General features: G+C 43.7%; 1 protein-coding gene across 1 annotated transcript; it reads right to left on the bottom strand.

The window, feature by feature from the left end:
* Nucleotides 1-234: 234 nt before the first annotated feature.
* On the bottom strand, nucleotides 235-14,208 carry LOC136141740 (zinc finger protein 705A-like). Its single transcript, XM_065899864.1, has 7 exons — nucleotides 14,070-14,208; nucleotides 12,766-12,822; nucleotides 10,230-10,240; nucleotides 3,153-3,279; nucleotides 2,337-2,432; nucleotides 1,489-1,568; nucleotides 235-867 (listed from the first exon to the last, which is right to left on the bottom strand). The coding sequence occupies exons 1-7, from the start codon at nucleotides 14,206-14,208 to the stop codon at nucleotides 235-237; spliced, it is 1,143 nt and encodes a 380-aa protein (XP_065755936.1).
* Nucleotides 14,209-14,729: the final 521 nt, after the last annotated feature.

Raw genomic sequence — 14,729 nt, forward strand, 5'->3', positions numbered from 1 at the left:
GGCCAATGATTAAAGGCTTTGCCACAGAGAGAGGGCACGCACGTATGGATCCACATCCACAGGTGATGCCTGTCTGGACTGAGGAGTGTGATGCCTGAACGAGTGTCCATATTGATTACAGACAGAGTTTCTTTAGTGGGTGTGAACCTTGGTGTGGTTAAATGCTAAAAGTATGCTGGTGTTTCATCCACATTCCTCACATGTATGACGCCATGTCATCTCAGGTCAGAACGTCTACTGAGGGCCCTCCTGACTTTCTCTCCAGTGCTGGCTTCCCTCATGTCGTCTCAGGGAAGAGTCACGACCGAAGCATTTCCCACACCACTGACATTCATAGGGCCTCTCTCCAGTGTGGGTTCTCTCATGTCTTCTCAGGTTTGCATGCTGACTGAAGGCATTCCCACACCGCTGACATTCATAGGGTTTCTCTCCTGTGTGGGTCCTTTTGTGCCGAGTCAGTTCAGAAGCTTGAGTGAAGGCCTTCCCACACAGAAGACATACATGTGGTTTCTCTCCAGTGTGGATTTTGTTGTGTGTGCGAAGTCCAGAACGTTGACTAAAGGTTTTCCCACACAGATGACATTCATAGGGCTTCTCTCTGGGATGGATTTCCTCATGTCTTCTAAGGTAAGAGATTTGACTGAAAGTTTTCTTACATAGACAGCATTTATATGGCTTCTCTCCTGTGTGAGTTTTCTCATGTCGTTTCACGAGGGGAATTTGACTGAAGACTTTCCCACACACATGACATTTATATGGTTTCTCTTCAGTGTGAATCATCTTGTGTTGGCTGAGCCTAAAGCAAGTACTAAAGGCTTTCCCACATAGAGGACATTCAAACGATTTAGCTCTAGTGTGAATGTGATCCTGTCCGTCAAGGAATGACCCTTGACTAAGTGATTTTCCATGCTGTTTGCTGACATTACTTTTCCTTCTTAAGGGAATTGGTGAATGTTGAGGTGAAGATCTAGGAGTAAATTCATCACTCAAATCAGTCCATCCAACAGGATCCTCTTGTGTGTGAGAAACCTGCTTTGGGAAAGAGATAGGAGGCTGTTACTGGTTTGTCCACATCTATGCAGACACTCATTCCTCTACATTTACACCCTATAGCATCAGTCAGTTGTAGTCTCCTGTTAAAATGTTTCCAGTGTCAGTTGCATGCACATGTTGTGTTACTCCCTTGCAGGCACAAACGTTCTCTTTTATAGTTTCCCAACCCAGATATCAGGTTAATTTTGAAGACTTCAGTCTGTTGTAAAGACTATGAGATGAGCAACGTTTGTGCAACGGCCTTTTTTTCTTAGGTCTCATGTTGTCGTTTTGAGTTCATATTAATTTCTTAACTGATTTCAGCCTATCCAAAAATATTCCCAGAAAGAGCTCAATCTCCACTTAATTACATACTAGCAATTGTGCTCAATTGCCAACTTATATCACTGCCAGGTCCTTCATTTAGATGACTGTTGTTCTACCCATGAAACTTACCATTGGCATGGTGGCAGATATGTGCTTCCTGTAGACACTTTGCGTGAATATCATTTCTTGTCTAAGCAGACTTTCACCATCTAAAGAAATGGAAAAAATATAGATTTTAGAATGGCATTAGGGAAACAGAAATGTAAACAAAAACCAACGTCCATGTGAGTATCTTTCAAAAGTTGGCACTTAGTTGGAGAAACAATGTATAATAAAGAAATACTCAAGGTAGTAGAAATACTTTAAAAGTCATTGTCTATTAGAAAAAAAGAGGATTAAAATATAAAAATGTCATGTGGGGCTTCCCTGGTGGCGCAGTGGTTGAGAGTCCGCCTGCCGATGCAGGGGACACGGGTTCGTGCCCCGGTCTGGGAAGATCCCACATGCCGCGGAGCGGCTGGGCCCGTGAGCCATGGCCGCTGAGCCTGCGCGTCCGGAGCCTGTCCTCCGCAACGGGAGAGGCCACAACAGTGAGAGGCCCGCGTAACGCATAAAAAAAAAAAAAAAAAAAAAAAAAAAAAAAAAAAAAATGTCATGTGGTGGAGAGACATTGGGTCAGCAAATGATGGAAAACACATTAAATGGGGCGATCAGAACAAGAATCACTATGTGAAAGTTTAACTGCAGTGAGTCCACAAGCACCCTTTTCCCTAAAGAATAGAAAATGGCAGGAAGTAATATGAATTTTCATTGCTAGATGCAAGGAATGATAACAACATGAAGAATTTCAGCCCAATGTCCCCACTTCCAGTTTAGAACATATCGCTCACTTCATAAAACTTTCATTTGGTGTTTCCAAGGACTTAACACACTGACTGAAACTCTTTTTCAGTGAAGCACAGGCCCCTGATTCTTACCTGGACTCTGGCTTTGGAGGCATCCTGTTGCTTCACTCCACAGCTCTTTTCCTTGTTCGAGCTGGGAAATCACATCTGATTTGCTGATCTGATACCCTGTTTGATATGAAAAAGAAAAAAAGTGTTGGATTTTGAGTCTGGGCTAATTACCCTTTGCTGTGCTCAAGTCCAGGGTAAGGGCAAGAGGAAAATACAAAGATAATTGAAGGTCAGTGCCGGCAACAACATCTTCAACAGACAAAACAGTGAAGGTCCTTCAGCAGACCAGGAGGAAATCCAGAGCAGCAGCAAACACAGTGAGACCCTCTAGCGGCTGATGCCTGTGCACAAGTTCAAAGAGAGATTACAGAATCCTCAGTGTTTTCCAAATGGGAAAGATTAAAAGACTCTACAGTAGGCTGAATATCACTTTCAAACAGGAGCCAGTAAGGATACGCCTTACAGGAATCATCAAAATTATGTCATATACACGACTCTGGTCTCAAGCCTTCATGGAGTGACTAGAACAGAAGAATCATTTTTAAAATATTTGATCCATTTACTTATGCATTAAAATGTCCATTGAATCCCCAGTTCTGTTCTGAGTGTAAACACTGAGTAGCAACAAAGGTATGAAATGTGGCCAAGATTACTTTCCAGTGTAGTAATGCAAAGTGCCGTGAAAAGAAACATCTTCGTTTTAAGTAGTTATGAGGACTATCAAAGAAGCAGGAAGGACTTGGAGTGGGACACGGGGAAGCTGATCTAAATGCCTGTTCGGTGAGTGAATGAATGCAGTGAACACACGTGCACGTACATCCGTGTTGACAGACTCACCTACGGAGACCAGGTGGGTGATATTTTCCAGCATCACGTTTCTGAACAGGGTTTTCTGGGATGTGTCCAGCAGGGCCCACTCTTCCTGGGTGAAGTTGATCGCTACATCTTCCAACGTCACTGATTCCTAAAACATCAGGGATGTTCTGGTTTAGACAGAGCAGTCCCTACCACTGTCCAGGGTGGGAGGGTTGAGATGAGGAGGTGATGGGGTCTGGGTGGATAAAGGATCACGCTCTGTGTGGGGTTCCCCTCGGTTCTCTGCCAGCGCTGAGCTGGTGTCTGCCTTTCAGGTACATTCACAGAAACCTACACACTCTGACGTCATGAAGCTTTATTTTACAGAAATATCACTTGAAGTGTGTTATAATACGACATGGACATTTTTTTTTAATAACCTGGGAATTAGGACTTCCAGACAGTTGATTATAAAATACTCACTTGCAAATTTATAACTCAATTTCTGTTCCCTAATAATTTCAAGGAACTCTACAGATTCATGACAAGACAAACAATAACCATGATGGGCTACTTTGAAAACATGACTTTTGTCTTAAGTTATTTGCCTAGGGGAACCTTTCATTCCCCAAATATGAACTGCTTTAATAACTTGTTATGAGCTTTAAAACATCCAAAGTATTTTTCTATTAAGTGGTTTCTGTCTAGCAAACCTACAAGAAATATATTATTCTATCAATCAAGACCTACGAAGGAATGCCTAGCATTCCTCAGAAGTGAACAAGATTCATACAGAACTAGGTACCAGGAGGTGTTTCCTCTTAATGCTATAGGACACGGGTGTTCATAACAAACTCTGAGGTCAGATGGTTCAGAAGCATAAGCCGGGGACTCGGGTAGCTGGAGTGAAGGACAGACCTAGTCTGACCATCGCTGTGATGGGAGGACTCCCACTCTCTACATTCTCAGGGACTTAGACCTTAGTTATCACGGTTTCTCTTGTAATCTAATCTTGTCTCCATGCTGAAGGATGAAAGAAGCCTAGTTATTGGTTTTGTTTTCTCCAGTTTTTAAAAAATCTATAAAAGAACCTAATTTTATTCTACCTACTCTAGTCTTTCTCCTTTCTTTTTAGAAAAATTAAGAAAATACTCCTCCCTACATATTCCTTCCAGTTACCAAATATGAATAAACGGTTAATTACTAACAGGTATATAAAATGTGTGATTTGGGGGAGGAATGCTAATGATAGCTTGGTGACTTTTTCAGAACTCTTCAGTAGTGCATATATACTGAACAATTGTGAAAGGTTTCAAATAGAGAAAAAGTAAAATGATTCCCCTTTAGTTCTAAACCTGTGTTCTGCTCTTGTCAACACTGAACAGCCTCACACCAGGTGGTGTAACACTGGATTCGTTACATCACAGGCTGTAACCTCTGACTCTCCAGGGACTGGAAGGTCTGCTCCTTCCTCAGCTCCGCTACCTGCCATCACCAACTCCTAAGCCTAGCACATCCAAAAACGGTCAACAAGTTAATCTTTGTTTGCCAATCAGGACAAGGGTTGAACGAGTTAAAAGAAGTTTTCTTATCTCTTCTGTAAATACATATGACTAGTGCCGGCTCTCATAAGTTTAATTAAAGAACGAGATTAGTTTCTGATTAATCCTGACCCGTGATAACTATCCCAGAGTCCTAGAGCAAAGTAATCTGAGCTCAGATGACTGAACACTGCCTGACTACACTTAGAACATACGAGTCAGTTTGAAAAACTCATCCATCTAATGGCACTCGGGGTGTAGCTTCGGGAGAAGGAGGCGTCGCTACTCACCAGAGGCTCCATTGTCAACAACTTAGCCGCCAGGAGTCTTTCTCGGGATTTCACTCACAGGCAATCTAAGCACTGAGCAGGTAAATCTGAGGATGGAGAAGAAGCCATGAGACTCCAGTCCTGTGCAGAATTTCTAGACCCACCTGAAATGGAGCCCCAAACTGTCACCTGGGCGTGACCCCCAGCCCCTCAAACCAAAATAATTGATGCGCTCTAAGAATCTTCGTTGCAGGGTAACATGTTAGGAGGATGTTAGATGCACGTTAGAAGGACGTGGATGCTAATAAAGAAGGTCAAACTACAGATCTCTTACAAATAAGCCATGATAAGCCTTGAGTTTTGTGTGTTCAGCGGCCTGGGGTATCCAGAATGATTCAATGTCCTCCTTAATTCAAACTCTCGGGAATCGTGACTCATGCCACATGTAGACGGTGGTTTCCTCCTGCAGGGAAACACTCTGCAACTCCTCAGATCGTTCTCTTGCCTCATGCACCCACAGATAAACTACATATTATGACCAACTAACTCATTTACCCAGGACAATTCACTATGCCTTAGGGACCCCCAGGAAATACTGTGTGGGATTTGGATTAGCCAGAGAACATGGGAGTGTTCAAGGAGGGAAGGAAGATCTAGGAAAACGAATTCAGACTTGGCCGTGGATTATGTTTGGTTTTGACATCAAGGCACATTCAGAGTGAAATGGACGGTTATTTTTTCCTCTCAGGTTATTTACTCTATAGATAGATAGGAATATGTAAGCCCCTGTCTGTTATGCAAGAAATCCCCAGGCATGTGCAACAGGGCATCCCTCTAAGCAGAAAGAACCAATATACCTAGGAATCCCTGTGCAACTCCATCTCTCAAGTAATAAGAATCAAAGGTTAATATTTATTAATTTTTTTAATAATTAAAATAAATACCTCAAGAGATTTATTTTATCTTGAGATACTTATTTTAAAATATCTATCTCAAGACATGTAATAAACAAATGAAGAAAATCGCTTGATGAAACCCATAAAAGGAAATTAATCCAGAAAGGCAGGAAATGAAGTATTTACAACAAAAAATAACACATAAGATACAGATCAACGTGCCAATAGAACTTTGCAAGGTGAAGGAAGTGCTCTGTATTTGCATAGTACGATACAGTAACTGCCACACATGTGTGGTTATGGAATACTTGAAATTTAAGTAACACTACAGAGGTAGTGAAATATAGCTATTTAATTTTATTAATTTAAATTTTATAGCCACATGTGGCTGGTAGTGACCGTATTGTTGGGACCAAAAAAGACACAAATAGTCAAATCTAGAATTATGAGAGTGATAAAATAAATCTTGGCACAATAAAATTTAAAGACCATAAGAAGATGCTTTGATAGGACAAAAGTCTAAAGACAGAAATGACTTAGACAATTTTAAGGGAATGAAGCCATCTCACAACTCACTGTTTGGAGAATTTACCAGAACCCAAAATCAGAGGAGCTAGTGAAGCTAAAATAGATTCAGAGGCAAGTTCCACCGCAAGCAGCCAATTCTTCTTCCTCCACCATCCCAAACTGCTCCTGTTCTGTTTTTCTTCTGGGGACAAATGTCTCTTCTGTTTGACTTTCCTTTTACTGGAATCCTAATCTGGCTACATTCCAGGGACACACCCTAACTAGACTCTAATAGGGCTTCAGTCTGTGAGCCACACACCCTGTTCAATTGGATTGGATTTTCCAGACTGATATAAAATTATAACCCTCACACACGGTTGGAGAGCAAAGATGAAACGACATTGTAAAAGGATATTAGGAAAATCCATTTATCCTTTTTCATCCATAAATACTTTTGAGTGCATTCTATGTATGGGGAAACATTCTGTGTCTTGGAAATAAAGCAGGACATCAGACATAACGGAATTCTGTGTACATGAAGCTGGAGTTCCCTGGAGGAAACATGTACTTACAAATAAAATGAAAGATGAGAAAATATGAAAAGCTGAAATGTAAATAATGAGGTGACAATATAAGTTATATTATTGGGATGGAGAACTTGACTCTTAAAGCACTGGCTATGTAGAACTTTCAAGAATATGTTAATAATTTATTAATTTTCCAAAGAAAATGGGAAGATAATTTTATACTTTATTTCTTGGTTAATGGAGAAATCAATAAAAAATGTCCCTACATAGTAAAATATAGTAAATAATTTTACTTCCAGGCCATTCACAGTTGATTTATACATTTTGTAACAGGGAAGAACAAAATCTGACTCCATGTTGGATCTGTTTCTTTTACTTTAACCTTTGCTCTCTATTGCTTTTGTTACTATCTGTCTGTAGCTATAAGCATACATAATAGCCTGCCTCTGGGAACCCTGTCCCTCTGCCTGAATGATAAACTAAAGTGCCTTTGTTCAGCTCACAGGGAGAAATTCTGACCCTGTCCACCCGTGAATGGCTGCAAGAAAGAAGAAATTAACACAGCCCCCTCCCCAGGCTGGCCAAACCAGGTGTTTTGCAAGACTTATGGCCTTTCTTACTTTACTTCCTCACCTTCTCCCCCTCTGTGTTCTATAAAAGAAACTAGCATCCAGACCCTGATAAGATGGTACTCTAGGACCTAGTCTGCTATCTTCTTGGATGCTGGCTAAAGTCACTATTCCTTTCCTCAACACCTCATCTCCAATTTATTGGCCTGTCATGTGGCGAGCAGAGTGAGCTTGGGCTCGGTAACAAATTTGGCTTAGCCAGCCAAGAGCCTTGCTGATCATGGCTAGCCGACCCCGGTTAGGAATTTTGAGACAAGGCCCTAGCAGCTTCTGGGACTATTTCTCCTGAGGATCTTCCCTTCAAAATTCCCTGAAGAGGCACCGGCTACCCCAGCACTTGGCAGTTGGAGCAAGGAATCAACAAACTTCTGAGAGACTCGCTCTTTGCAGAGTATGTAGCTCTCGTACTACTGTGAACAAATTCCCCCCTCAATTTGTTTTGCATTTGGTTGGGCTACCCTGTTGGAGAGGGGAATTGTTCTTGGACTCTACCTGATTTGGGAACCTGTTCATTTGCCTGCATCGATGTTGGAATTTGTTTGCGTGTTTTGGTGTTATCAAACTTATTAAAAAATGGGAAATATTCCATCTATCCCAAAGGAGAGCCCTTTGGGGCGTATATTAGATAAATGGGCAAAACATAGCCATGAGCCTATGACTAAGAAAGAGGTGATATACTATTGTAATGGGGTGTGGACCCAATATATGTTAGGATCAGAGGACAGATGGCTCCTGAATGGCCCACTCAATTACTGTACGATCTCGCAATTAGAAGTGTTTTGCAAAAGACCAGGGGAAAGAGACGAGATTCCATATGTAGAAGCATTTATGCTATTGCATCAGGAGGAAAGGAGTCAGAGGGCTGCACCCTTATAGTGCAGCGGTCGAAAGGAAACCCAAGGGCAGACCTAGACAAAAGAGCTTTAACAAAATTCAGGAGATAAAACAAAAACCCAATGAGGATCCATCGGAGTTTCTAGAAAAGATTTATCAAGGTTATAGGCACTACACAGATACAGACCCTGAGGACGTAAGGGGCCTTCATTGGACAAAGCGCCCCATATATAAGAAAATTACAGAAGTTAGATGGTGTATGTGGAATGAACCCTTCTCAATTAGTACATGTTGCTTTTAAAGTGTTCAACAACAGGGAATGACGACAGAAGCAAGAAGGTGCAAACTGAACGGCAGCTTTCTGGCAGCGGCATTGGATTCCTGGAAAGCGAGTAACCTAAAGGACGGTAAGCAACCATTGGGGAAGGGAAAATGTGCTTACTTCAAGGAGGAAGGGCATTGGAGAAAAGATTGCCCGAGACTAAAGAATAAGAAGGAGAATAATAAAAAGGAGACAGGAGCCTCTCACATGGTGGAAAGAGAGGAACACTGATACTGAATGAAGAGGCCGGGGGACTCCCTTGGACTTGAGGCATCCGATTCTAATTTCCCCACTGGAGGCCCGGGTAACTTTGACAAGTGGGGAACAAGTTGGTTGACTTTCTAGTAGATACGGGTGCCACATATTCTGTGGTAAATACTAAGGTTGCACAGAAAACATCTCAGTCTATCGTGGTCATGGGAGTTTCTGGAGAAGTACAAACCTGTTTGTTCTTACAACCTCTAGAATGCCAACTAGGGGACCTCACCCTGAAACATAGCTTCTTATATATGCCAGATGTCCAATACCCCTTTGGGGATGAGATCTCCTTTGCAAAAGGGATGCTGGGACACCTAATCTAAAATAATATACCGAGACAAGAGGCCCAAAAGGGAATTTAGCCAATTCTGGAAAAGTTTTCGAAAGCAGGACTGATTAAACCTGGCAGGTCCCCCCATATAACACCCCTATCCTCCCAGTCAAAAGGCCAAACTCGGGCTTCCCTTGTGGCGCACTGGTTGAGAGTCCGCCTGCCGATGCAGGGGACACGGGTTCGTGCCCCGGTCCGGGAGGATCCCACATGCCGCGGAGCGGCTGGGCCCGTGAGCCATGGTCGCTGAGCCTGCACGTCCGGAGCCTGTTGCACGTCCGGAGCCTGTGCTCCACAACGGGAGAGGCCACAACAGTGAGAGGCCCGCGTACCGCAAAAAAAAAAAAAAAAAAAAAAAGGCCAAACTCAGCAGAGTATCGCTTTGTCCAAGATTTGAGGGCTATTAATGAAATAGTCCAAGACACACCCTGTGGTACCTAATCCATACACTCTGCTCACAACTATTCCGGGAGAATACGGCTGGTTCTCAGTCATAGACTTAAGAGATGCTTTTTTCTGCATTCTTATTGCGGAAGAATCACAGCAGCTAGAAGTAAAACATTCCAACATAGGTAAATGGGTACGTCAGCCCTTCCATATCGTTGAGGTAGCCACCCAATTCTTTGAAAAAAAGAAAAAATACTGTCCTTGCTTTACAAATCTAGTCTTTACAGGACCAGAGGTGTGGCTCCAAAAATAATCCAAAACCCACCAATCCTTTTACCGCTCCCCAAACCTTCCTTACTTATCTTAGAAAGTCATCCTAGGAGAAACTGCCTGTATCTTTGAGATGCAAATGTCCTATCTGGTCTTGTCAGGAACCCTTATCTCTGCCATCCTTTTAAAAGAGGGCAAGGTATAAATAGAAATCCTAAGTGTCTTTTCTGTAAATATTAGTAAAAAGATTGAGCCGTCTAGACAAGCGAGCTTGATTTGTTCCATCTGCCAGAAACCCAATTTTAATCCAATCTCTTTTGTAAACTGATGGGTTTTACGTTGCTGTACCTGACTCAGGGCTGAAATTTTGAAGTGAGAACTATGAGGTCTGTTGGTGTGTTTGTATGTGTCTATGTGTGTTGTAGATGTATGGTATCACCAAAATTAATTCGTAAAAGAACTCTACTTAATTGACTAAAAAAGAAAAACAAAACTAAGTACTTATATGCTCAGGAATACAAAAGTGGCCAGGATGAATTTTGGGCTCATGTAACCTAGAAAATATTCAGCATCAAACTGATATCTGGTATTGAAGGTGGCTTAAGCTTGTTGATCTAATTAATACAGACCTGTCTTCAGAGTCATCATTATTGAGTATAATACTTTCACTGCACCTAGTGTTCCTGGTGAATTTCAGGTTCTTTCTTTGTCATGAAAGAATTTGGAGATGAAGTGATAGGTGAGAATCAGATTTATTTAGAGAGAAACACGCTCCACAGACAGAGTGTGGGCCACCGAATGCAAGAGACTTCGAAATAGGGCATGGTTAGTTTTTTTGTTGTTGGGATTTTTTTGGTTTTGCTTTGTTTTGTTTAATTTATTTTATTTTTGGCTGCATTGGGATCCTCCCGGACCAGGGCTCGAACCCATGTTCCCTGCAATGGCAGGCGGATTTTTAACCACAGCACCACCAGGGAAGCCCCACAATAAAAGATTTTAAAGGCAAATACATAGCAGATCACTTAAAAGGTAAAGAACTTAAAACCTGTTACCAAAGGCAGTTTAACATTTTAAGAAAACTTGTCCTTTTAACAGAGAAAGGCCAAATTCAGGTTTTGCACCAGCTTACATTTAAAATTCATTTACTCAATTAAATTTATTCTAAACCTAGTCAATCCTGACCATGCACAAAACTCTTTTCTCAGGGTTCACTTTCCACAAAACTTCCATCACTTTCTGTATCCACCCCTTTATTTTTTTCCTTCCAAAACCATCCAGACTTACTTTCTTTTCCCTTAATAAAATGCAATTCCATTCCTCATACCTTCTTTACTAAAAACACACACCTTACTTTCCTTAAAAGTTTTTTTCACATCGAGTTACTTTCCTCGTTGACAAATTTTAACAGATAGAATGAGGTCTTATTTCACCTCTAGTAAACCTAGGTACAACAGAAATATTATACTTAACATTGATGACTCGAAAGACATGTCTATATTAATTACACCAACAAGCTTAAGCCATCTTCAATGCCAGATACTAATTTAGTATTGAATATTTTCCAGATGACATAAACCTGAAATTCGTTCTGGCCAGATCATATTTCTGAGTATTTATATAAGCTACAAGCACTTAATTTCCTTTAAGCCAATTAAATAGAACTCTTTTATGAATTAATTCTGGTAGTACCATGCACCTACAACACACATAGATGTATACGAGCACACAGACCGAGACTTCATAGATCCCATTTCAAAATTTCAGCTCTGTCAGGTACAACGTAAAACCCATCAGTTACAAGGGGTTGGATTCAAACTGGACTTCTGGCAGATGGAACAAATCAACGTCACCTGTCTAGATGGCTAAACCCTTCTTACTAATGTTTACAGAAGACACTTAGGATTTCTAAGTGTCCTTTATCCTTCACAAGTCAAGTTCTAAATTGCTTTATCCTCTTTGAAGTTTGCGTTTTATTTTATTTTATTAAAAAATTTTTTTTGTCTGCGTTGGGTCTTTGTTGCTGTTCGAGGGCTTTCTCTAGTTACGGCGAGCGGGAGCTACTCTTCGTTGTGGTGCACGAGCTTCTCATTGCGGTGGCTTCTCTTGTTGCGGAGCACGGGCTCTAGGCACATGGGCTTCTGTAGTTGCAGTCTCAGTAGTTGTGGTGCATGGGCTTAGTTGCTCCGCGGCATGTGGGATCTTCCTGGAACAGGGATCGAACCCGTGTCCCCTGCATTGGCAGGCAGATTCTTAACCACTGTGCTACCAGGAAAGTCTGAAATTGCATTTTAAAAGGATGATGGAGATAAGGGTTCCTGGAGAAGACCAGGTAGGGCTGGAGTATTACAGGGAGATTGGCATGGCACCAAAAGCCTGTATTTAATGAATTTTGAGATTAGGGGTTGGAGGCCTTTGTTGAGCCTCTGGTTTTGTAGGGTATTGGCACCTGGAAGGGAAGTTTCTAGTTTCCTTTAAGGTGATTTTTATAGGAGTGACAAATTTTGCCTTCTCTGGGATTCCCTGATCCCAGACCTGCAGAGCTATAAGTTTTTTAATTTGGGGGGGAATATTTTGGGTTGGGCTGTCCATGTCTTGTGTAATACATAGTCCAGCCAAAAACATTCCTTGGCTTTGGTTTTCAGAGACTAAGTGTTGACCACAGGCTGAGAGAAAATCCCTTCCCAATAATGAGCTGGGGCATTCAGGCATGATAAGAAACTTGGGAGTTACAAGAATTTTTCCCCAGGTGCAAGTTAGAGGGGTTTTAGTTTTGGCTTTCCTTCGACCCCAACAATAGAGCAGATTACAGGGGCAAGGGGCCCAGCGTGAGAAGTCAGGACAGAGTAAGTAGCTCCTGTGTCCACCAGAAATTGGACAAGCTTACCTGTCATGTCAATGGTCACCCGCGGTTCCTCCCGTGTGATGACGACGGTAAGGCCAACTGGCCCGAGGCAGGGGAACACAATCAGATTCACGGTTTGCATCAGACCGAGACTTTCCGGACCACCCAGTTCCAGGAACTGACCTGGGGACCTTCCAACCGGCCCAGGCTTCCCGCCTTTCGAGGGGCGGGACTAACGGTCCCAAGACTGATGCAACCGGCACCGGATGTTGCCAGGATACCCGAAAAGATCACCAAATAAGGAATACCTTGCGCCCTCCCAGATTCACCACACCCCTCTCCCTTCTTCCCCTATAAAATCTTGCCCAACCCTCACCCGGGTGCGACTTCTCTGACCCCTTTCTCTCGGACCAGTGAACCTCGCCCGGGAGCAGCTTTCCTCTGTTTCGCGGTGCCGTTTGTTAAGATCCGACCTTACATTTGGTGCCGAAACCCGGGAGGGGTACCAAGCCCCGTGGGTTACCACGCGGGCCGCTCCTCCCCTCCCCCAGGAGACAACCAGGGAACCTCTACTCATCCACCCGATCCGGCAGAAAACGGGGTAAGTCCCCTCCCTTGTTCCCTCCGACCCTCAGAGTCCCTGCCCACCGGACTCCCTGTCCTTAATCGCGGCCGCGTCAGGGACTTCTCCGTCCTCTCTCCGGGCCTCGGGCAACTGTGGAGACGTCCCAACCGCCTGACCGCCCTCCGACCTGCCGTGAATTGGAGACTGAGACCAGGGACGCCTCTCTCCCTCTCCATTCACTCAGGGACAGACTGGGGGTCATGGGAACCTCACAATTGAAACCAGATTCTAAGACGCCCCTGGGGTGCCTCCTAGCCAATTTTACAGCCCTCGCTATTTTCCTGAAGGGACTTTCGATTTTAACATCCTCCGTGATCTAGATAATTACTGCCGCAGGACGGGCAAATGGTCTGAGGTCCCCTATGTAAAGGTTTTTTGGTATTTGCGCTCCCGCCCCTCCCTTTGTGTCAATTGTTCTACCTCTCAAATCCTCCTTGCCAAACAAACATGTCCTCTGCCCTCTGAAGGAGGTAGCAGGAGCGGAAGGACTGGTCAGAGTCCATGTCCCTTTCTCTCTCCAGGACCTCTCTCAAATTGAAAAACCATTAGGCTCCTTCTCTGCCGACTCCTCCCACTACATCAGAGAATTTCACTACCCATCTCAAGCTTACGATCTAACCTGGCACGATATCTTTGTGGTTCTGTCCTCTACCTTAACCCCTGACGAGAGGGAAAGAATTCACACTGCTGCCCGAAACCATGCAGATCAGGTTCACCTTACCGACAACTCCATGCCTGTCGGAGCCACTGCCGTACCTGGCACCGATCCAGGCTGGACTTCTCAGGATGGCCAAGATGGCCACCGTAAACGCGACCTCATGATCCAATGCCTCCCGGCTGGCATGCAGGCTGCCGCTCATAAGGTGGTCAATTTTGAAAAACTAAAAGAGATAACCCAAGAATCTAACGAAAATCCAGCTATCTTTCTCAATCGCCTTATAGAGGCCTTAACTCTCTACACCCGGCTGGATCCCGACAACCCGGCAGGGGCAGCGGTCCTAGCCACCCAATTTATCACCCAATCAGCCCCGGACATCCGAAAGAAATTAAGACGGGCAGAAGACGGCCCTCAGACCCCTATTCGAGATCTGGTAAAGATGGCCTTTAAAGTCTATAATGGCCGTGAGGATTTGGCAGAATCCAGCCGACAGGCTCGGATGCACCAGAAGGTGGCCCTCCAAACCCAAGCTCTTGTAGCCGCCCTAAGGCCGGCCATCTCCCATGGATCACAGCATCCACGGGGTCCGCAAAAGGCAACCCCGCCGGGGGCCTGCTTCAAATGCGGAAAAGAAGGCCACTGGGCTCGCCAATGTCCCAATCCCCGACCTCCTTCTAAGCCCTGTCCCAGCTGCGGGCTAACGGGCCACTGGAAGAGTGACTG

Source organism: Phocoena phocoena, chromosome 21 (assembly GCF_963924675.1).
Source record: "Phocoena phocoena chromosome 21, mPhoPho1.1, whole genome shotgun sequence".
NCBI classification, from domain to species: domain Eukaryota; kingdom Metazoa; phylum Chordata; class Mammalia; order Artiodactyla; family Phocoenidae; genus Phocoena; species Phocoena phocoena.